We start from the raw sequence: 20,194 nt of genomic DNA on the forward strand, positions 1-20,194 counted from the left end.
TGGGATTTAGACTGGTAAGCCTAATAATCATGGTAGGTAAGTTGTTAGAGGAGATACTGAGAGACAGGACCTACAGGCATTTTGGAGAGATAAGGACTCATTTGGGATAGTCAACGTGGCTTTGTGTGTGGGAAATAGTGTCTCTCAAATTTTGATCTTTGTAGGGGTGACCAAGGAAGTAGAGGGCGGCAGTGTGGAACATGATGTCTACATAAAACTTTAATAAGGCCATTTGATGAAGTACTCCATGGCAGATTGTTGAGCAAAGTTAAGTCTTAGGATCCAGTGGGAGCTAACTTTTTGAATACAAAATTGACTTGATGGCAGAAGGCAGGATGGTGGTAGTGGTTTTTGTTTTTCAGACTGAAGACCTGTGACCAGCGGTGTGCCACTGGCTCCATTGTTAGTTGTTATTTGTGATTTCAGTTCGGTTACTAGTGGTAAGCTGCGAGGGTCTGTTCTGGGGCCACTGCTTTTTGTCATTTTTTAGTTTTTAAAATGACCTCCTGTGGGCATAGAAAGATGGATTAATAAATTTGCAGATGTCACGAAGGTTGATTTTTGGAGTTGTGGATAGTACTGAAGGATGTTGCAGGTTACAGAGGTTCTTGGATAAGCTGCAGAGCTGGGTTGAGGTGGCAAATGGAGTTTAATGTGGAAAAGTGAGGTGATTCACTTTGGAAGGACCAACAGGAATAGAGTACTGAGTAAGATTCTTGGTAGTGTAGATGAGCAGAGAGGTCTGTGTTCATGTACGTAGATCCCGGAAAGTTGCCACCCAGGTTGATAGGGTTGTAAGAGGCATATGGTATATTACTTTTATTGGCATGGGATTGGGTTTCAGAGCCACAAGGTCATGTTGCAGCTGTACAAATCTTTGGTGCAGCCGCACTTGGAAATATTGTGTACAGTTCTGGTCACTGCATTATAGGAAGGATGTGTAAGCTTTGGAAAGGGTGCAGAGGAGATTTACTTGGATGTTGCCTGGATTGGAGGGAAGTTCTTATGAGGAAAGGCTGAGGGATTTGAGGCTATTTTCGTTAGAGGTTGAGAGATGACTTGGAGACATAAGACAGTCAGAGGGTTAGGTTGAACAGTGAGAGCCTTTTTCTTTGGATCGTGATGGCAAGCACGAAGGGTTGTAGCTTTAAATTGCGGGATGATAGTTTCTTTACTCAGTAGTAGGGGTGTGGAATGTACTGCCTGCAACAGTAGTAGACTCACCAACATTAAGGGCATTTAAGTGGTCATTGGATAAATGTGGATGAAAATGGAATAGTGTAGGATAGATGGGCTTCAGATTGGTTTTCTAGGTCAACATAACTTTGAAGAGCCTGTACTGCACTGTAATGTTCTGTGATTTTGGATGAGAATTTAGGTATGGTTACTAAGTTTGTGAATGATACCCAAGATTGGTGGTATAGTGGATATTGAAGAAGGTTCACTGGGAATGCAGTGAGATCTTGATCAGTGAGCTGAGCATTGGCAAATGGAATTTAATTTAGATAAATGCAAGGTGTTGTATTTTTATAAGGTAAACCAGGGCAGAACTTGTACCCCTAGATCTTTTTGTTTTGTAACACTCTAAAACTTACCATTGTCTGTACAAGTATGTAGCGTCTTGACAATGGAGTCATAAGTAGACAGGATGGTGGTGGTGACCTCTGGCATGTTAGCTTTCATTGGTCAGAGCATTGACTATAGGAAATGGGATATCTTGTTGCAGCTGTAAAAGACATTGGCGAGGCAACATTTGGAGAACTGCATGCAGTCTGGTCACTCAATTAATAGAAGAATATTATTAAACTGGAAAAAGTGCAGAAAAAAATTACTAGGATGTTACATGGGCTAGCAAGTTTGAATTATAAGGAAGAGGTTGGATAGGTTGGGATATTAGGGGCAGCACAGTGGCTCAGTGATTAGCGCTGCTCCCTTGTAATGCCAGGGACCCGGGTTCGATTCCAACTGTGTGGAGTTTGCACATTCTCCCAGTGTCTGCGTTGTTTCCTCTGGGTGCTCCAGTTTCCTCTCGCCATCCAAAGATGTGCAGGTTAGGTGAATTGGCCATACTAAATTGCCCATAGTGTTAGGTGCATTGGTCAGGAGTAAAGTGTAAGGAAATGGGTATGGATGGGTTTCTGTTCGGAGGGTCAGTGTGGACTGGTGGGGCCGAAGGGCCTGTTTCCATGCTGTAGGTAATCTAATCCATTTTTTTTCTGGAGCGCAGGAGACTGAGGGGTAACATTTTTATAGTGGTCTATAAAATCGAGAGGCATAGATAAGCTAGGGAGCTTTTCCCCATGATGGGGGAGTCTGAGAGTATATATTTTAAGCAGAGAGTTCCAAAAGGTCCAGGGGGGAGCTTCCACACCCCTGCAAATGCAGGCACACAGGATGGTGAGTGTCTAGAACAGGTAGACAGGTGGTGGTGGAGGCAAGTACAATTTCTTCATTTAGGAAACATTTAGATAGGTACAGAGGGATATGGACCAAACTCTGGCAAATTGGACTAGTTAAAATTGTGAAAACTGGGCAGCCTTGGGAAGTTGGGCGAAAGGGCCTGTTTTCTTGCTGTAAACCTGTATGACACTCAAATGGCTGCTATGATTACCTGACTACAGATATTTCCTTGATACAATAAATATCATTTTGTTTTCTATAGGATCTAATAGAACAACTTGAGAAGCAGGATAAGACTGTAAATAAACTGGAGAAGCAATTGAAATCTGTGAAGGAGTCAAGTATGTTTTAACTGATTTAACATTTTGAATGGCGATGTTTTTTTTTGGATGTTTTTCTGACTTGAGAATTTATTATGAATTATCCTGCTCTATGCTAAATATTGTAACTGGTCCTGAATTACTGGAGAACCTCTGGTTTGAACTAACAATGCATAGAACCTTTGGTCTAAATTGCACTTTAGCTATTGCATTTATTCATCTTCAGCATTTACACTATTGCCATCAGACCCTTAAAGCTTACAAAACAACTTTGAGTAAGAAATTAACTAAGATAATAGCATAGTGTCTCTACTAAACTGCTCCCCACTGAAACTTAAATGGCTGTGATTTATATGCTAAGATACTACTTGTGACTTTTTTTATAAACTGCATTCCTGTAATATTCCTAACTGCAGGAGTTTAACCCTGTTTACTCCTCTCTGAAATATCAAAACAATTCAACTCAGCTCATTGAACAGCTTTGGTTTATTAAATTCCCTGCTTTTTTTGTTTCATTTATAAATGGGCAAGGATTGGGCAAAGTGCCCATGAAACCCTTTGCCAGTTTGCTTGAAAATCTTTCATTGCTTAGTTGTAGTGTTTAAGCTCAGGATGTAAAACCCAAGATGGGTCTCTTGTGGCCACAGTGGCAGTGTCCCTACCTCTGAGCAAAGAGACCCAGTTTCAAACCCCACCTGCCCCAGATGTGTGTCATAACATCTTTGAACAGATAGTGTGTGGGCATTGTAGATATTTTCATTCAGTCTTTGAACTGGAAGATTATAATTGGTCAGGGAAAAAGTATTTGTCTGTCTCTGTTCATCTACAGTCTGTCCAAGATATGATTTGTAATTTCTCCCGTTAACTAGGAGTACTGCAACATGCAGCTGAGCCCAAGGGGACTGAATTGCCGAATGTGCCTGCCATCCCATGGAAACATAAGGACTTTCAGGGAATGCTGGAATGTCGAAAAGAAGATGAAGCGCTCTTAATCAGGAACCTTATCACTGGTAAGTCAGCTGTCTGGATTGAAGAGTTGGATTTGTAGAAGATTAATTAGCATACCCTGTTTTGCACATTTTGGGTAGATATAATCTCTTTTTAAGAACATTAAGTTGTGATTTCCAGAATTCTCAAGTCCAGGGACTCCATTTTACTACCCATTTAGGGATGGCCAGCTGAGAGTTTGGCCTGTCAGGAACATAGCACAAAATATCTGGTTGAGTTTCATTAACATGCTGATTTCTGGGTCTTGCTGAAACAGTTGATGAGTGAAAGGGAACCTCTCCTGGTGTTTGCAGTTGGGCAGCAGGGAAGCCATAATCACAAGTCAGCTATAATGCAACTAAATGATCTACAAGGATGATTTTCAATAGGGTTGGCGACTTCAAAAGTAGATGGCATAATCTAAGAGGAGAGACATTTAAAAGGAGCCTGAGGGGCAATGTTTTCAGAGGGTTTGTATGTTGAATGAACTACCAGACAAAGTGGTAGATGCAGGTACGGTTATGACATTTGGGCAGGTACGTGAATTGGCAAGATTTAGAAGGATATAGCCCAAATGCAGGAAAATGGGGCTTGTTTAGTTTGGGAAATGTGGTCGGCATTGAGTTGAATTGAAGGGTCTGTTTGTGTGCTAGATGACTTATTTTTACTTGGTGTTTCATGCTGAAAATGGCATGGTGTACTAGACAGGGCATTTAAAACTTGGGTAGTCAAGAGGATGCATTTGCTTGGTACATTTGATCAAATTGAAGGATTGTGAGGTTAAAAGTGCTGCCAAGATTGAGAAGGAAGTGCATGTCAGATTTAACTGACATTATTAGAATAGCAGGGATAGAAAAATAAGATATTCTATAGGGGGAGAGGATGTAGAAATTGTAAAGAATATTGTTCTAAATTTAAAAAATCTACAATTAAGACTCCACATTTGTCACCTCTGGTGATGAGTTGCAAATCACTGTGAATCAGTGTTGCTACAACAACCTACACTTCAGGTGTTGTCGTCTAGAGCTATGGGTCACAATGGTAAAGATTCCAACTCTGTTACTCAGAGTCAGTGTGTGACTGGAAAAGCACAGCTGGCAGCATCCGAGGAGCAGGAGAGTTGATGTTTCAAGCATTAGTTCTTCAGGAATAAAGGGGTGGCCCAAGAGGGCTGACGGATAAATGGGAGGCGGGGGGGGGACTGGAAGGCAGGTAGCTGGACTAGTCAGAGAGGAGTTGGTAGGTGGGAAGAAAGATGGACAGGGTAGGACAGTTCAAGAGGGCTGAGAAGCTTCAGGGTAGAGATGATCTGGGGGGTATGGTGAGAGAGGGACTCTCAGATCTTTGTAGAGGAAGGAGAACTTCAAGATAGGCATCCTTGGAAGAGGCTTCACAGTAAGGTTATAATCAACTAGGAGGAAGTGTGGACTCTCCTGCTCCTCTGCCTGACCTGCTGTGCTTTTCCAGCACCACACTCTTTGCAGATTGGAAATGTACACGCTTTAGCTATCAAGCCCTTGCAAAAGATGCAAATGTTTTGGGAAGCCTTTACAAAAAAGTTCAGGTCTAGAATGCACAGTCTGGAATCATAGAATCCTTGCAGTGTGAACAAAGGCCATTTGGCCTGTCTGGTAAAGACCATCCCACCCCTGCCCCTGTAACTGCATTTCCCATGGTTGATCCATCTAACCTGCATATCTCCAGACTGAGAGGAAACCAGAGTGCCTGCAGGAAACCCACAGAGAGACAGGGAGACTGTGTGCAAATTCCACTCGCAGTCCCCCAGGGCTAGATTTGAACCTGGGTTCCTAGTGTTGAGGCAGCAGTGCTAACCACTGAGCCACCATACCTTCACCACACTTCTACAATGTGGATAATTTCCATTGACCTATGCAAGAGGGCATTTAGCTGTTTATTTAAATTGGAACAACATGAAGGAGTACACAGGAAAATGGCATGTCTAAATGCTCATTTTTGAGTGCCAGCATAGACCTAATGGACTGAGTGATGGCCACCTACGTTATAACCCACTTTTGTGATTTGAGGTGGAGTGAGGTGTGAACCCTGAGCTTTTAATTTGGACATGGACTACACCCACTGCAGGTATATCTGAACAGGTTGATCAGAAATGTTATTCCACACCCTTGAAGGTGGGGGTTGGAACCTCCTGGCTCAGAGGTGGGGACATTACTAATGAGGAAGGTCATCTTGTGGTGCAGTAATAATGTTTAAATTCCATGCCAGAGAAAGTTGTTAACCATTAGATCAGTTCCACAGGTTGGCACAGCATCGAGGGTCAAAGGGCCTGTACTGCACTGTTATGTTCTATGTTCTGTTATCACCATTTAATCATTCAGAGTACTTTAGATTTGAAATAATGTTTTGAGTTTAGTTTGTATCTAATGCATAAATGCAGATTGTTTATACTATATATGTTGTAACTGAGGCAAGTGGCAATTTATTTGTGAATATAATGGAGTAATATATATTGAAGGCAACTTCTTAATTTCCACCATTCATTGTGCCCCGTCCCTATCCTGAAGCTGCTGTCTTTCGTACGTACGTGAGCACCGTTTACTTTGCTGTTACTTAATGAAAATTTTGGGGCCATTATCTGACTGGACATTTTATGGTAATCTATGTATTGGTTTTCTCTTTTAGATCTCAAACCGCAGTCTGATACATTAAGTACCCTACCGACACTCCCAGCTTTCATTGTTTTCATGTGCATCAGGCATGCAGATTATACAAATGATGAACAGAGAGCACATTCCCTGTTTACAGCTGTGCTTAATGGGATCAAGAAAGTCCTCAAGGTAGGAATAAGAAATAATTTATTTATGATGTGTTTGTAGTTTAGTATGGCTGGGGAAGAATGATTTTCTTTTTTCCCCCTCAGCTCCAACAATCCACTCCCATCTCCAATATTCCATAATTGACAGTTCCTAAGTCAGATGCTCACAGACCTGAGGATCTATGTTTTAATGTGGGTTTAGGTTTCCCCCCCATCTTAATTTGCACCCTGGGGTAGGACCCAGCTTTGGCGTATTGGTATCTTGCACGTTGAATATACCTTTAGAACATACACCATCAGACAGGAGGATCCCAGATCTGTGTATCTCTGCCTAAACTTAATTGTTTGATTAGAGCAAACATTTTGCAGCTTATTTTAGTAACATTGTTGCAACTATTTAGTGTTTTATCACATCCTCTGGACTTTTCAAGCAAACAAAATGTTTTACGATTAATGGTTCCTGTTTGTACAGGCAAACTGAAGCCAAATTACTGTATCTCAAAAGAAGGATGATGTTTGATAGTTGGGGGACAAATTGTCAAGAAACTTTTCAGAGAGCTTCTGTTCTTGTAAAGAGAAGTTAAACACTGAGCCCCTGTCATCTGCACGAATGGATAGAAAGTTGCTGGCAGCTTTTGATGACTGGTCTTCAAATGTCTACATTCATCCCTCCAAATAATACCTCAAACAAATTATATAGTCATTTACAATCATTACTGTTTGTGGGAGATTAATGTGTGCAAATTAGCTGCTGTTTGTTACAAAATTGTCTGCAGTTAATTGGCTTTAGTGGCTGCTTTGGTACCTAAAACATTTTAAAGGCTCTCCTCGACTTCCCTTGATCACTCTTTCTCTTGATCAGCTTCAGAATAGTACCATAGGGTTATTGTATTCAAATGAGAGCTCTTTCATGTCTCCTTAGACTACTGCACTAGAATATAAGCCCAGATTTTGTACTGTTTCCAAGTGGGGTATGACTTTTGTGACCTAATGGCAAGTGGGCTACAGTTGGGACTGTCGTTGACCCTCCCCACCCCACCAATCTCCATGTACAGCGCATCATCCGCCGTCACTTCCGCCACCTCCAAACAGACCCCAGCACCAAGGATATATTTCCCTCCCCTCCCCTATCAGCTTTCCGTAGAGACCACTCCCTCCGCGACTCCCTTGTCAGATCCACACCCCCCACCGACCCAACCTCCACTCCCGGCACCTTCCCTTGCAACCGCAGGAGGTGCAACACTTGCGCCCACACCTCCCCCCTCACTTCTCTCCAAGGCCCCAAAGGAAACTTCCATATCCGCCACAGATTCACCTGCACCTCCACCCACATCATCTACTGCATCCGCTGCAGCCGGTGTGGCCTCCTCTATATTGGGGAGACAGGCCGCCTACTTGCGGAGCGATTCAGAGAGCACCTCTGGGCCACCCGGACGAACCAACCCAACCAACCTGTAGCACAGCATTTCAACTCCCCCTCCCACTCCACCGAGGATATGCAGGTCATTGGACTCCTCCACCGCCAAACCACAACAACCCGACGGTCGGAGGAGGAGCGTCTTATCTTCCGACTGGGAACCCTCCAACCGCAGGGGATGAACTTGGACTTCACCAGTTTCTTCATCCCCCCTCCCCCCACCTTGTCTCAGCCGGATCCCTCCAGCCCGGCACCGCCCTCCTGACCTGCAGTCTTCTTCTTGACCTCTCCGCCTCCATCCTACTCCGACCTATCACCCTCACCTTGACCTCTTTCCACCTATCACATTTCCAACGCCCCTCCTCCAAGTCCCTCCTCCCTACCTTTTATCTTCTCCTGCTGAACACTCTCTGCTCATTCCTGAAGAAGGGCCTGTGCCCGAAACGTCGAATCTCCTGTTCCCTGGATGCTGCCTGACCTGCTGTGCTGTTCCAGCAATAAAGTTTCAACTTTGATCTCCAGCATCTGCAGACCTTACTTTCTCCTCCCTCATGGCAACATATTCACCTCACCTTCAAGTAGTTAGTATTTTAGCTTTCTGCACATCAGCACCAGCTGCGTATTATGTGAGAGAATGACTTAGCAAGATGTGAATTTAACTGTTTTAGTTATAGCATATGCTTGGTCATGGTGGCTTAATTGTTTTAACTAATTATTCAAATTGAACAGGAGATGGAAAGCTAAGCATTTATTGTCTGATTTTAATTTTAGAGAAGCTCTGATTTTGAGATGGTGGCATTCTGGCTATCCAATACGTATCGTTTGTTGGTTTGCTTAAGGCAGTACAGTGGGGAGGAGGTGAGTAGTTTTTATTTTTGAAAGACGTGATAGTGCAGGAGGTCATTAAGGTTAATATGAAAGTTTTGAATTAGATCTATTTGCTAAATATCAGTCATCAGTCTTTTAAAGACTATGACATAAATGCCCCAGTGCCATTAAGAGCTAATATCTCTCTAATTTTGTCTCCCTTTTTGAATTTTCAAAACTATATATACATTTAGTAGCACTGTACAGTTTCATTGCACAATGCTTCTGACTGGTTGGATCATGAGTCAGTGGATGGGTGACTATAGAAGAAACTGAGTCATTTTTGTTGAGTGAACTATCAGGAATAATCCTTTAAATTTGTCATGCATAATGAGCACCCTTAAAGGTCCCATGCTGTCTCAACTGAAGCTTCAGAATTTAGCAACACTGCACACTTTGACTCCTCATCAATAATGCATGGATGCACAGATATTTAAACAGACTGTAATGCCAGTTGCAAATGTGACATCCAACAATTTTTTTTCTTTTTTTAACAGAATTCTGTGGAAATGAATACACCAAAACAAAGAAAACACGTCTTGAGGAACTTTGATCTTTCTCAACACTGTCTAATTTTGTCAGATCTTGCTGTTCAACTTTACCATCAATTAATCAAAGTTGCAGAAGCAAAACTTCAAGAAATGATTGGCAAGTGATTCTTTGTCAAGAGCAATACTCTGATTATTGCCAGTGACAAATGTTAAGTTAATCTGCACAATTTAACATTTCTACATCCAAAGCTTTCTTAACAATTTGGTGTATGTGGCACCATCAGTCTTCAGTTAGATAGGGTTGACAGTGTGAACCTTTTCCCGCGTATGGAGTCGGGTATTACAAGGGGGCATAGCTTTAAATTAAGGGGGGGTAGATATAGGACTGAAGTTAGGGGTAGGTTCTTCACTCAGCGAGTCGTAAGTTCATGGAATGCCCTGCCAGTAGCAGTGGTTGACTCTCCCTCTTTATGGGCATTTAAGCGGGCATTGGATAGGTATATGGAGGATAGTGGGTTAGTATAGGTTAGGTGGGCTTGGATCGGCGCAACATCGAGGGCCAAAGGGCCTGTACTGCGCTGTATTCTTCTATGTTCTATGTTCTATCAGAGGTTGTAAAGTCATCCAGATCCTTCAGTCCAACCAGTTCATGCTGACTATGTTCCCAAATTAAACTAGTCCCACTTGCCTGAGCTTGGTCCATATCCCTCCAAACCTTTTCCAATTCATGAACTCCTCCTAATGTGTTTTAAACATTGTGACTGTACCTGCATTCATCACTTCCTCTGAAAGTTCATTCCACGTGTGAACCACTGATTTTTAAAAACACAAAATGCCCCTAGTCTTTTTTTAAAAAAAAAAAAATTGTTCTCCTCTCAAAAAATAATCTTAATTCCTTGCCCTAGGGAAAAGACCCTTGCTATTCACCTTAATCTATACCCCTCATGATTTTATAAACCTCTATAATCTTAACCTCCTGACTGATCCATGCTCTCCTCCTAACTCAAACCCTCCATTGCCAGCAACATTCTTGCAAATCTCTTCTGTATCCTCTCCAGCTTAATAAATCCTTCCTGTAACAGGATGATCAAAACTGAATGCAGTACTCCAGACTTCACCAATGTTCTGTATAACCTCAGACCTCTCAGCTCCTACACACACTGTCTGAGCAGTGAAGACAAGTGTGCTAAATGCTGCCTTAATCACTCTGTCTACATGTGATACAAATTTCAAAGAATTACATACCTGAACCCTTAGGACTCTGTTCGACAATGCTACCCAGGGCCCTACTTTTAACTGTACAAGTCCTGCCCTTGTTAGTTTTACCAAAATGCAACACTCCTCATTTATCCAAATTAAACTCCATCTGCCACTCTTTGGCCCATTGATCCAATTAATCAAGATCTCTTTGTAATCTTGAATAACCTTCACTGTCTAGTACACCACTAATTTATGTCATCTGCAGACTTACCACGCTGTCTATATTCTCATCTAGATTATTTGTACAAATGACAGACAAAAATAGACCCAGCATCGATCCCTGTGGAACACCTGTGATAACAGGCCTCCAGACTGCAAAACCGCTCTCCTCCATCACTGTCTCCTTCCGTTAAGCCAATTTTGTATCCAATTGGCAAGCTCCCTTGAATTTAATGTGCAAAAATGAAAAGGAACTGAGACAACTTAACCCACACTTCTTCAAGTCTGGAGTTTTGATCTTGAAATTGTTTTTGTCTTTTTTTCCCCACTGATAATTTGTTGAATTGTCTGTCTCTCTGTTTTATTCATGAATGAATACAAAGTTTTTTTTTCAAAGGGGTTTGGTTTGTCACTTGGTAGCAGATTAGTAATCTTCTGCGTCAAATGTTAAAATTGTGTGTTTATGATAGCTATTTTTCTGTTAATGACGGAATCTGGTGCAAATTGCTTTTGTCCAGAATAGCAGTCAGTCTGGCAAATTGATCATCTTGGCTCCCGAACTGACGTTTTTGCATAACAGTGGGGTTCAATTTTTGGTGCATTTTTTTTCTCAGTTAAGGGGAAACGATATTAATTAAGTCAACTATCTGTGAAGTTCCGCAGAGTAACTTTCTAAAATATATCCTGCGTCTGTAAGTTTGCTCACTGAGCATGAAGGTTTGCTTTCAGATGTTTTGTCACCACACTAGGTAACATCAGTGAGACACTCCAGTGAGGTGCTGGTGGTATGTCCCGCCTCTTTCTCTTGGTTTCTTAAGATGGATGTTGTTGTTTCTGGTTCCTTTTTTTTTCCCCCAAGGGAAGGAGGTAGGATCTAAATCAATGTGTTTACTAATGGAGTTCTGGTTAGAATGCCATGCCTGTAAGAATTCTCGTTCATGCCTTTGTTTTGCCTGTCCTAGGATGTGTATGTTGTCCCAGTCAAATGATGTCTTTCTTTGTATGTATAAGAACTAGAGATAATGGGTAGTGTCTTTTGGTGGCCAGTTAGTGTTCATGTATCCTGGTGGCAAGTTTCCTGCTAGCTTGTCTGATGCAGTGGTTTTTTTTTTTTTACAGTTTGTGCATGGTATCTTGTAAATGACATTTAGTTTTGCTGGTGGTATCTAATGGATCCTTTAGGTTCATAAGTCACTAAGTGTGTTTTTGGGCTACCATGATGCCAAGGGGTCTTAGTGGTCTGGAAATCATTTCTGATATGTCTTTTGACGTAAGGTAGTATGGCTATATGTTTTGGTTGCGTTGTGCCTGTTTGTTTGTGTTTTTCTGAGGAATCAGCGGTTTGTGTTTGTTGGGTATCTGTTTTTCTTTCTTGTTGTATAGGTATTTTTCTGCTTTTTGTAGTTTTTGGGTGCTGCAATGTAATGTAGCTCGTTGAAATAAGATCTTGATGCAGCTCCCTTTGTGTGTTGGGAAGATTGCTTCAGAAGCAAAGTATTTGGTTTGTGTGTTGTTTTTCTGTAGACACTGGATTTGAAGCTCTCTTTTAACTGTACGTTCAACTGTCAAGTCTAGGAATGCGGGTCTGTCATTATTCTCCTCCTGTTGTGTTAATTTTATGCTTGTCAGGATGACTCTTTGGCATCATGTAGCCTACAAACACACTTAAACAGTGACTAATGAACCTAAAAGATCCATAAGATACCACCAGCAAAACTAATGTAATTTACAAGATCCCATGCAAGAATTGTTTTTAAAAAAACACTATATCGGACAAACTAGCATGAAACTTGCCACCAGGATACATGAATGCCAACTGGCCACCAAAAGATATGACCCACTATTCCTCATTTCTATACATACAGACAGACAAAGAAGAACACCACTTTGACTGGGACAACACACACATCCTAGGACAGGCGAAACAAAGGCATGCACAAGAATTCTTACGAACATGGCATTCTAACCAGAACTCCAATAAACACCTATTTAGATCCTATCTACCTTCCCTTGGGGGGGAAAAAAAAACTCCAAATGACATAACCCACCTTAAGAAACCAAGACCTATAAATAGAGAGGCGGGACATGCCACCAGTGCTTCACCTGAGACTCTAATGTTACCTAATATGGTGACAAAACGCCTGAAGAAAAACCTTCAAGCTCAGCGAGCTAACTTGCAGACTTATTGATCAACCTGAGCTACAAATCTTCTCAAAAATCACTAATATATCCTAAGTCTCTAATATGGTTTAGAGAAGCACATGGTGGCTTTAACCTAAGAATAATTCTTACAGTAAAGTTTGTTTTCAATTTGTCTACAGTGCCCGGGATGTTAGAAAATGATACCATTCAGTGTGTTTCGATGGTTACTGCAAAGCCAGCAGGTTATAGAAAGAAAGCAGGAAGTCTGTCTGGAGAAAATACAAAATACACACTGAACTCCATCATTCACCAACTAAGCTTGTTCCACAACATCCTCTCCAAATATGGTTTGCATCCTGAAATTGTTAAACAAGTTTACCGGCAGATTTACTACATAATTACAGCAGTCACACTGAACAACTTACTCCTCAGGAAGGATGTGTGCTCCTTCAGCAATGGAGTCCAAATCAGGTGAAATAAAATCTGCTAGAGTTCTGTGAAATATTATCTGGGCAGCAAATTCAAGAATTATTCTACCTTTTTTTTGTAGTAGGAGTCAAGATGGTCAAAAGGAAGATGAACAATCGTAGCTCGGTTGATGTACTTAAATGCTGCAGGCCACAATAGCAGAATTGGTCAATGTATGAGGGGTGGGTGACTTAGAACAACAGACCAGCTTCAGTTTGGGTGTTTTTGTTTCTGCTAAATTGGCAGCTGATATATGGATACCAATTTAATAACATAAATAATTCTAGTTAATTTTCTAGAGTGATCTAGATTCAGAATGAACCAATTTTGCTACATTTATTTACTCCTTGTAATGTAGGTCATATGGATGATATGCACAGACTTGACAAATGTTTTGGTTCAGTTTGTGTAGAATACCAGGACTGCAGTATGCTATCACAAGCCCACTGGAGGGGGTGTAGCCATGTTGGATGTAATAGCTCTGCATTTTGCTGGCTGTGTAACCATGGCAGTTTATTTATCCCGGGTGGGGGGGAAGGCGGGTGGTGGTATTTCTGGCTGGTCTGTTTTAACTTCAGACAATTCTTTAAAAAGTTTTTTATACGTTGGATGGGTCTGCAAGTTGCACAGAATTGTGCTGAAAATTAGACTTTTAATTCGGCCATTTCCAACCCCCAACCCCATACTTCTGAGCTAACCATGAATGTAGTGGAAACCAATTGTTTTGAACTGCAGTATTTGGTTTCCAAGACTTGCTATTTTTATTGGAGTATTTAAAATGTAAATGTTTGTTCTTCAATTATGAGCTGCTTTCCTGACGGAAGGGGGAAGGGAAGTTATTCAGAGTTGAATATTCAGTTTAAAGAAGATACATGCAGTAAAATTGGAACCAGTATTTTGGAGTTTAGTCCCCACTTGTTACTATTGTGCAATTGTCTTTAAAATGAAAATTGTCATCTTTAAAATTATAATCTGGTATTTACTACTGTAACTACAGAAACATCCTGTGGTATGTGGTGGTGGCACACTATAAAATAACACTGCACTTGTGCAAAATGGTGAGGGTTAAGTCATAGTCATAGAACATTACAGCGCAGTACAGGCCCTTTGGCCCTCAATGTTGCGCCGACCAGTCATACCAATCTGAAGCCCATCTAACCTACACTATTCCGGGTATGTCCATATGCTTGTCCAATGACGACTTAAATGTACTTAAAGTTGGCGAATCTACTGCCATTGCAGGCAAAGCATTCCATACCCTTACTACATTTGTACATTAAACTGCAGAGAAGAGCATTCCCTTATAGACTTTGTGCATGTTATGCACTCAGTGGAATTATAGCCTTTTATAGGAAGCCTTTCAGTTTCTAATGGGTTCTGGTGTGTTCCTCTTCCCCATTTGAGTGATCATCTCCAGGTGCTTTTTTTTCATGCAGCTTTTGAATTTTTTTAATCCTCAACCACCTCAACTTCCTGTCTTTGAGGCATCAGCAAGTCAAATCTTCTGGAATCTTTAGCTGGCTGCAAAATGAAACAGCCAGTAAATGTCTCCTTCCTGCATCTAGCTGTGGTAATTCTCATGGCCATGCAGCCTCTGCTGAGTGCTCAGAACATCCTCCTTTCTGCGATATTCCTTTGTTTTGTGCTGAAGTCTGTCGCCTGATTGCCGAAAATAACTTCCTCTCCTGGCACCACCACCCCACACACCTCCCAGTGGTGACATTCAATTAGTAACTTGGTGGAAAAGCTAATTAGCTTTGTCAACCCTCACTTCCTTGTGCCACAAATGGTGCATGTCAAAATTGTTCACAATTTGGACTTTTTGAAGCTTTGAGATTTGGGAGACTTGTTGTAAACCTCTGGTCTGTTGCTGTTATCACTATGTAAATACCTTCCACCTTAACAAAACAATCTAAAACTTGAATAATCGAGCTACCCAGACTTCACAATGGGATCCTGTGTGAGAGCCTCTCTGGCTGCATTGAGGGCATCCTGAAACCCATTGTACACGGGGCCCCAACTTCTGTTGCGACAATTCGGGTTTCTTACAAAAAGTTAGCACCCATGGACCAGTCGAACCGGGAACATTCCTCATCACAATGGATGTTTCAGCACTCTACACCAGCATCCCCCACAATGATGGCTTCACAGCAACAGCCTCAGTACTGAACACCAACAACTGCTAATCTCCAGAGTACCATCCTAAACTCACCTGCTTTATCCTCGACCACAACATTTTCACCTTTGACAACCAGGTCTTCATCCAGACACATCGAGCAGCCATGGGGACCAAATTTCCTATCCGATTGAATGGATCAGTTGGAGAGACTGAGGCAATGAGGAATTTCCAAGAGCAAGGGGATGTGATGGATGGCAGTTGGGGGGGGGGCGGGGGTTGAAGACTCTCATACGGTCACATAGATGGGTTAACTTCAGAAAAGGTAAGAGGTAGGCAGATAGTCTTCTGTGGCTATCCTCATTTCAAACAATTATGCTGTTTTGGAAAATGTAGAGGGTGATGGATTCTCTAGGGACTGTAGCAAGAGCAGCCAAGTTCTGGCATGACGCTGGCTCTAATGCAATGAGGGTTGCATCGGGTCCCAAGAGATCAATTGTTTTGGGGGCCTCTCCAGTCCAAGGCACAGACAGATGTTTCTGTGGCCAGCGTGTTGCTTCCCTGGTGCCAGGATCAAGGATGTCTCGGAGGGTGCAGAATGTTCTCAAGAGGGAGGGGGGCCAGCAGGGGTTCATTGTACACATTGGAGCCAACGACATATGAAGGGAAAAGATTAAGATTGAATGGGAGATTAGAGTTAGACAGGGATTTAAAAAGAGCTCCTCGAGAGTAGGAATATCTAGATTACTCCTGGTGCTGTATGGCTGAGGAGCTGGTATATGGGAGAAGGATTCACATTTTTGGATCGTTGGAATCTCTTCTGGGTTGGAAGTGATCTGTATGAGAAGGATGGATTGCACCTGAATTGGAAAGGGACTAATATACTGGCAAGGAGATTTGCTGGAGCTGCTCAGGAGGATTTAAACTAGTAAGGTTGGGCGGGGGGTGTTGGTGGGACCCAGGGAGATAGTGAGGAAAGAGACTGGTACAGTCGAGAACAGAAATGAGACAAATTATCCCTGCCTGTCCTGACTAAGCGGATAACAAGGTAGGACTGATAAATTAAACTGCATTTACTTCAAGGCAAGAGGCCTAACAGGAATGGCAGATGAACTCAAGGCATGGTTAGGAACATGGGACTGGGATATCATAGCAATTACAGAAACATGGGTCAGGGATGGGCAGGACTGCCAGCTTAATGTTTCAGGATACAAATCCTATAGGAAGGATGAAAGGGGGGACAAGAGAGGAGGGGGAGTGGTGCTTTTGATAAGGGATAGCATTACAGTTGTGCTGAGGGAGGATATTCCTGGAAATACATCTAGGCAAGTTATTTGTGTCGAACTGAGAAATAAGAAAAGGATTGTATTATAGACCCCCTAATAGTCAGAAGATAATTGAGAAACTGATTTGTAAGGAGATCTGTTATCTGTAAGAATAATAGGGTGGTTATGGTCAGGGATTTTAACTTTCCAAACAGCCTGGGACTGACATAGTGTTAAGGATTTAGATGGCGAGGAAATTGTGTGTACAAGAAAATTTTCTGATTTAGTATGTGGATGTACCTACGAGAGAAGGTGCAAAACTTGACCTACCCTTGGGAAATAAGGCAGGACAGGTATCAATGGGGGAGCACTTTGGGGCCAGCGACCATAATTCTATTAGATTTAAAACCGTGATGGAAAAGGATAGACCAGATCTAAAAGCTGACGTTCTAAATTTTGAGGAAGGCTAATTTTGATGATATTAGGCAAGAACTTTCAAAAGCTGGGGGCAGAGGTTTGCAGGTAAAGGGATGGCTGGAAAATGGGAAGCCTTCAGAAATGAGCACTACTTTCCAGAGACCGTATATTCCTGTCAGGGTGAAAGGGAAGGCTAGTAGGTATAGGGAATGCTGGATGATTAAATAAATTGCAGGTTTGGTTAAGAAAAAAAGCATGTGTCAGGTACAGACAGCAAAGATCAAGAGAATCCTTAAGTATACTCCTACTGCCTTTATACTCTGAGAGGGAAATCAGGAAGGCAGAAAGGGGACATGAGAGAGCTTTGGCAAATAGAGTTTAGGAGAATCCAAAGGGTTTTTACAAATACATTTTAGGACAAAAGGGTAATGTGAGAGAGAGAGAGAGAGAGAAAACAGGGCCCCTCAAAAATCAGCAAGGCAGCCTTTGTGTGGAGCCGCAGGAGATGGAGATAATAAGCGAGTATTTTGCATCAGTGTTTACTGTGGAAGATAGAATGTGGGGAAAGATGGTGACATCTTAAAGTGCCCATATGACCGATGAGGAAGGGCTGGATGTCTTGAAACGCATAAAGGTGGATAAATTCCCAGGATCTGATCAGATGTACCCTGGAACTCCTGGGAAGCTACAGAAGTGGTTGCTGGGCATTTTGCTGAGATATTTGTTTCATCAATAGTCACGGGTGAGGTGCTAGAAGACTGCTAGAGGTTGGCTAACATGGTACCATTTAAGAAAGGTAATTTAAAGACAAGCCAAGGAACGATAGACTAGTGAACCAGATGTTGGAGGTGGGCAAGTTGGAGGGAATCCTGAGGGACATATTTAAAAAGGCAAGGACTGATTCCTGAAGAAGGGCTTATGCCCGAAATGTCGATTCTCCTGTTCCTTGGATGCTGCCTGACCTGCTGCACTTTTCCAGCAACACATTTTCAGCACTGATTAGGGATAGTCAACATGGCTTTGTACATGGGAAATCATGCCGCTCAAGCTGAATGGAGTTTTTTTTGAAGTAGAGGATTGATATGGGCAAAGCAGTAGACATGCTGTATATGGACTTCAGTAAGACATTCAACAAGGTTCCCCATGGGAGACTGGTTAGCAAGATCGTATCTTGTGGAATACATGGAGAACTAGCCATTTGGATACAGGACTGGCTCAAAGGTAAAGGGCAGAGGGTGGTGGTGGAGGGTTGTTTTTCAGACTGGTGGCCTGTGACCAATGGAGTGCCACAAGGATTGGTGCTGGGTCCACTACTTTTAATCATTTTATAAATGACTTGGATGTTAGCATAAGAGGTATAGTTAGTAAGTTTGCAAATGACACCAAAATTGGAGATGTAGTGGACAGCGAAGAGGGTTACCTCTGATTACAATGGCATTTGATCAGATGGACCAATGGGCTGAGAAGTGACAAATGGAGTTTAATTTAAATAAATGTCAGGTGCCATATTTTGGGAAAGCAAATCTTAGCAGGACTTGTACACCTTAATGGCAAGGTCCTAGGGAGTGTTGCTGCACAAAGACAGCTTGGAGTCAGGTTCATAGCTCCTTGAAAGTGGAGTCACCAATCGATAGGATAGTGAAGAAGGCATTTGGTATGCTTTCCTTTATTGGTCAGAATATGGAGTACAGGAGTTGGGAGGTCATGTTGCGGCTGTACAGGACACTGGTTAGGACACTGTTGGAATATTGCATGCAATTCTGCGCTCCTTCCTATTGGAAGGATGTGAAACTTGAAAGGATTCAGAAAAGATTTACAAGGATGTTGCCAGGGTTGGAGGATTTGAGCTATAGGGGGAGGTTGAATAGACTAGGGCTATTTTCCCTGGAGCATCGGAGGCTGAGGAGTGACCTTATAGAGGTTTATAAGGTCATGAGGGGCATGGATAGGATAAATAGGCAAAGTTTCTTCCCTGGGTGGGAGAGTCCAGAACTAGAGGGCATAGGTTTAGGGTGAGAAGGGAAAGACGAGACCTAAGGGGCAATCTTTTCACATGGAGGGTGGTACATTTATGGAATGAGCTGCCAGAGGAAGTGGAGGTTTGTACAATTGCAACATTTTAAGAGGCATTTGGTTGGGTATATGAATAGAAAGGGTTTGGAGGGATATGGGCTGGGTGCTGGCAGGTGGGACTAGATTGGGTTGGGATATCTGACATGGACGGGTTGGACCGAAGGGTCTGTTTTCGTGCTGTACATTTGATTCTAAATCTTTCATCCTTTAAAATTGGCTATATCTAAAATTATTTAACGTATCACATCTCTGTGACACTGGACTCCTTTGGCTATAAATTGTGATCGTGATCTTAACCTCCGCAACTACCTGATGAAGGAGCGGTGCTCCAAAAGCTAGTGCTTCCAAATAAACCTGTTGGACTATAACCTGGTGTGGTAAAAGTGGTTAACCCAAATCTCTTGAATTGTCCAATTGTATAAAGTTCCACAGAATTCAATATCCAGCTTCAATTCTAAATATTTAATTTTAATCTCAAAAACTTCATCTGTGCAAACTCCAGAAATATCTATAGATTGAAGGGCAAGTGTAATCTATAAATATGATGGGATAGATCATCTGCTCTCTGGACAGTCAAAAACTGAACTATTCCCTAAGCTGTATGTCAATATATTTCCCAAATCCCAGAATGTTGACACTGGATTTACCTGGGAAATTTGAACTTCTGATGCAAATTTCCCTACTTCCCTGGGACCATAAGAAAAGTCTTCACTCTAAGCCAGTGTTGGAGATTCTGCACAGTTCTGAGGTCCTGAATCATTACCTGGAGAATGTTAGATACAATCCCTTCAATAACTCAACACAGAACAGTGCAGGCCCTTCAGCCCTTGATGTTGCACCAGCCTTTTATCTTACTCTAAGAAAATTATAATGGAGTCTAACAAACCCGAACAGGTTCCATTAAAATCTGTCATCACGTGGTCATTTAAACCTAAAGGTTCTTTTACAACAAGGTTGTTAATTAGCCTTTTTTTTTACCACATAATAGCTGTTCTAAAATAGCATGGTTGCATGCTTC

The 20,194-nt window shown here is 42.0% G+C and overlaps 1 protein-coding gene across 1 annotated transcript in view; it reads left to right on the forward strand.

Moving 5' to 3' along the window:
* Nucleotides 1-20,194, forward strand: part of LOC122565046 (unconventional myosin-Vb-like) — a 187,612-nt gene that overhangs the window by 160,542 nt on the left and 6,876 nt on the right. Inside the window, exons 29-34 of the mRNA XM_087975842.1 lie at nucleotides 2,663-2,741; nucleotides 3,590-3,730; nucleotides 6,369-6,523; nucleotides 8,690-8,776; nucleotides 9,283-9,433; nucleotides 13,017-13,308. Of these exons, the coding sequence (XP_087831968.1) occupies nucleotides 2,663-2,741; nucleotides 3,590-3,730; nucleotides 6,369-6,523; nucleotides 8,690-8,776; nucleotides 9,283-9,433; nucleotides 13,017-13,308 (905 nt within the window). The remainder of the gene's footprint in view (nucleotides 1-2,662; nucleotides 2,742-3,589; nucleotides 3,731-6,368; nucleotides 6,524-8,689; nucleotides 8,777-9,282; nucleotides 9,434-13,016; nucleotides 13,309-20,194) is intronic.

Source organism: Chiloscyllium plagiosum, unplaced genomic scaffold (assembly GCF_037043375.1).
Source record: "Chiloscyllium plagiosum isolate Xiang-an unplaced genomic scaffold, Cpla_swu_hap1 HiC_scaffold_28, whole genome shotgun sequence".
Classification (NCBI taxonomy): Eukaryota; Metazoa; Chordata; class Chondrichthyes; order Orectolobiformes; family Hemiscylliidae; genus Chiloscyllium; species Chiloscyllium plagiosum.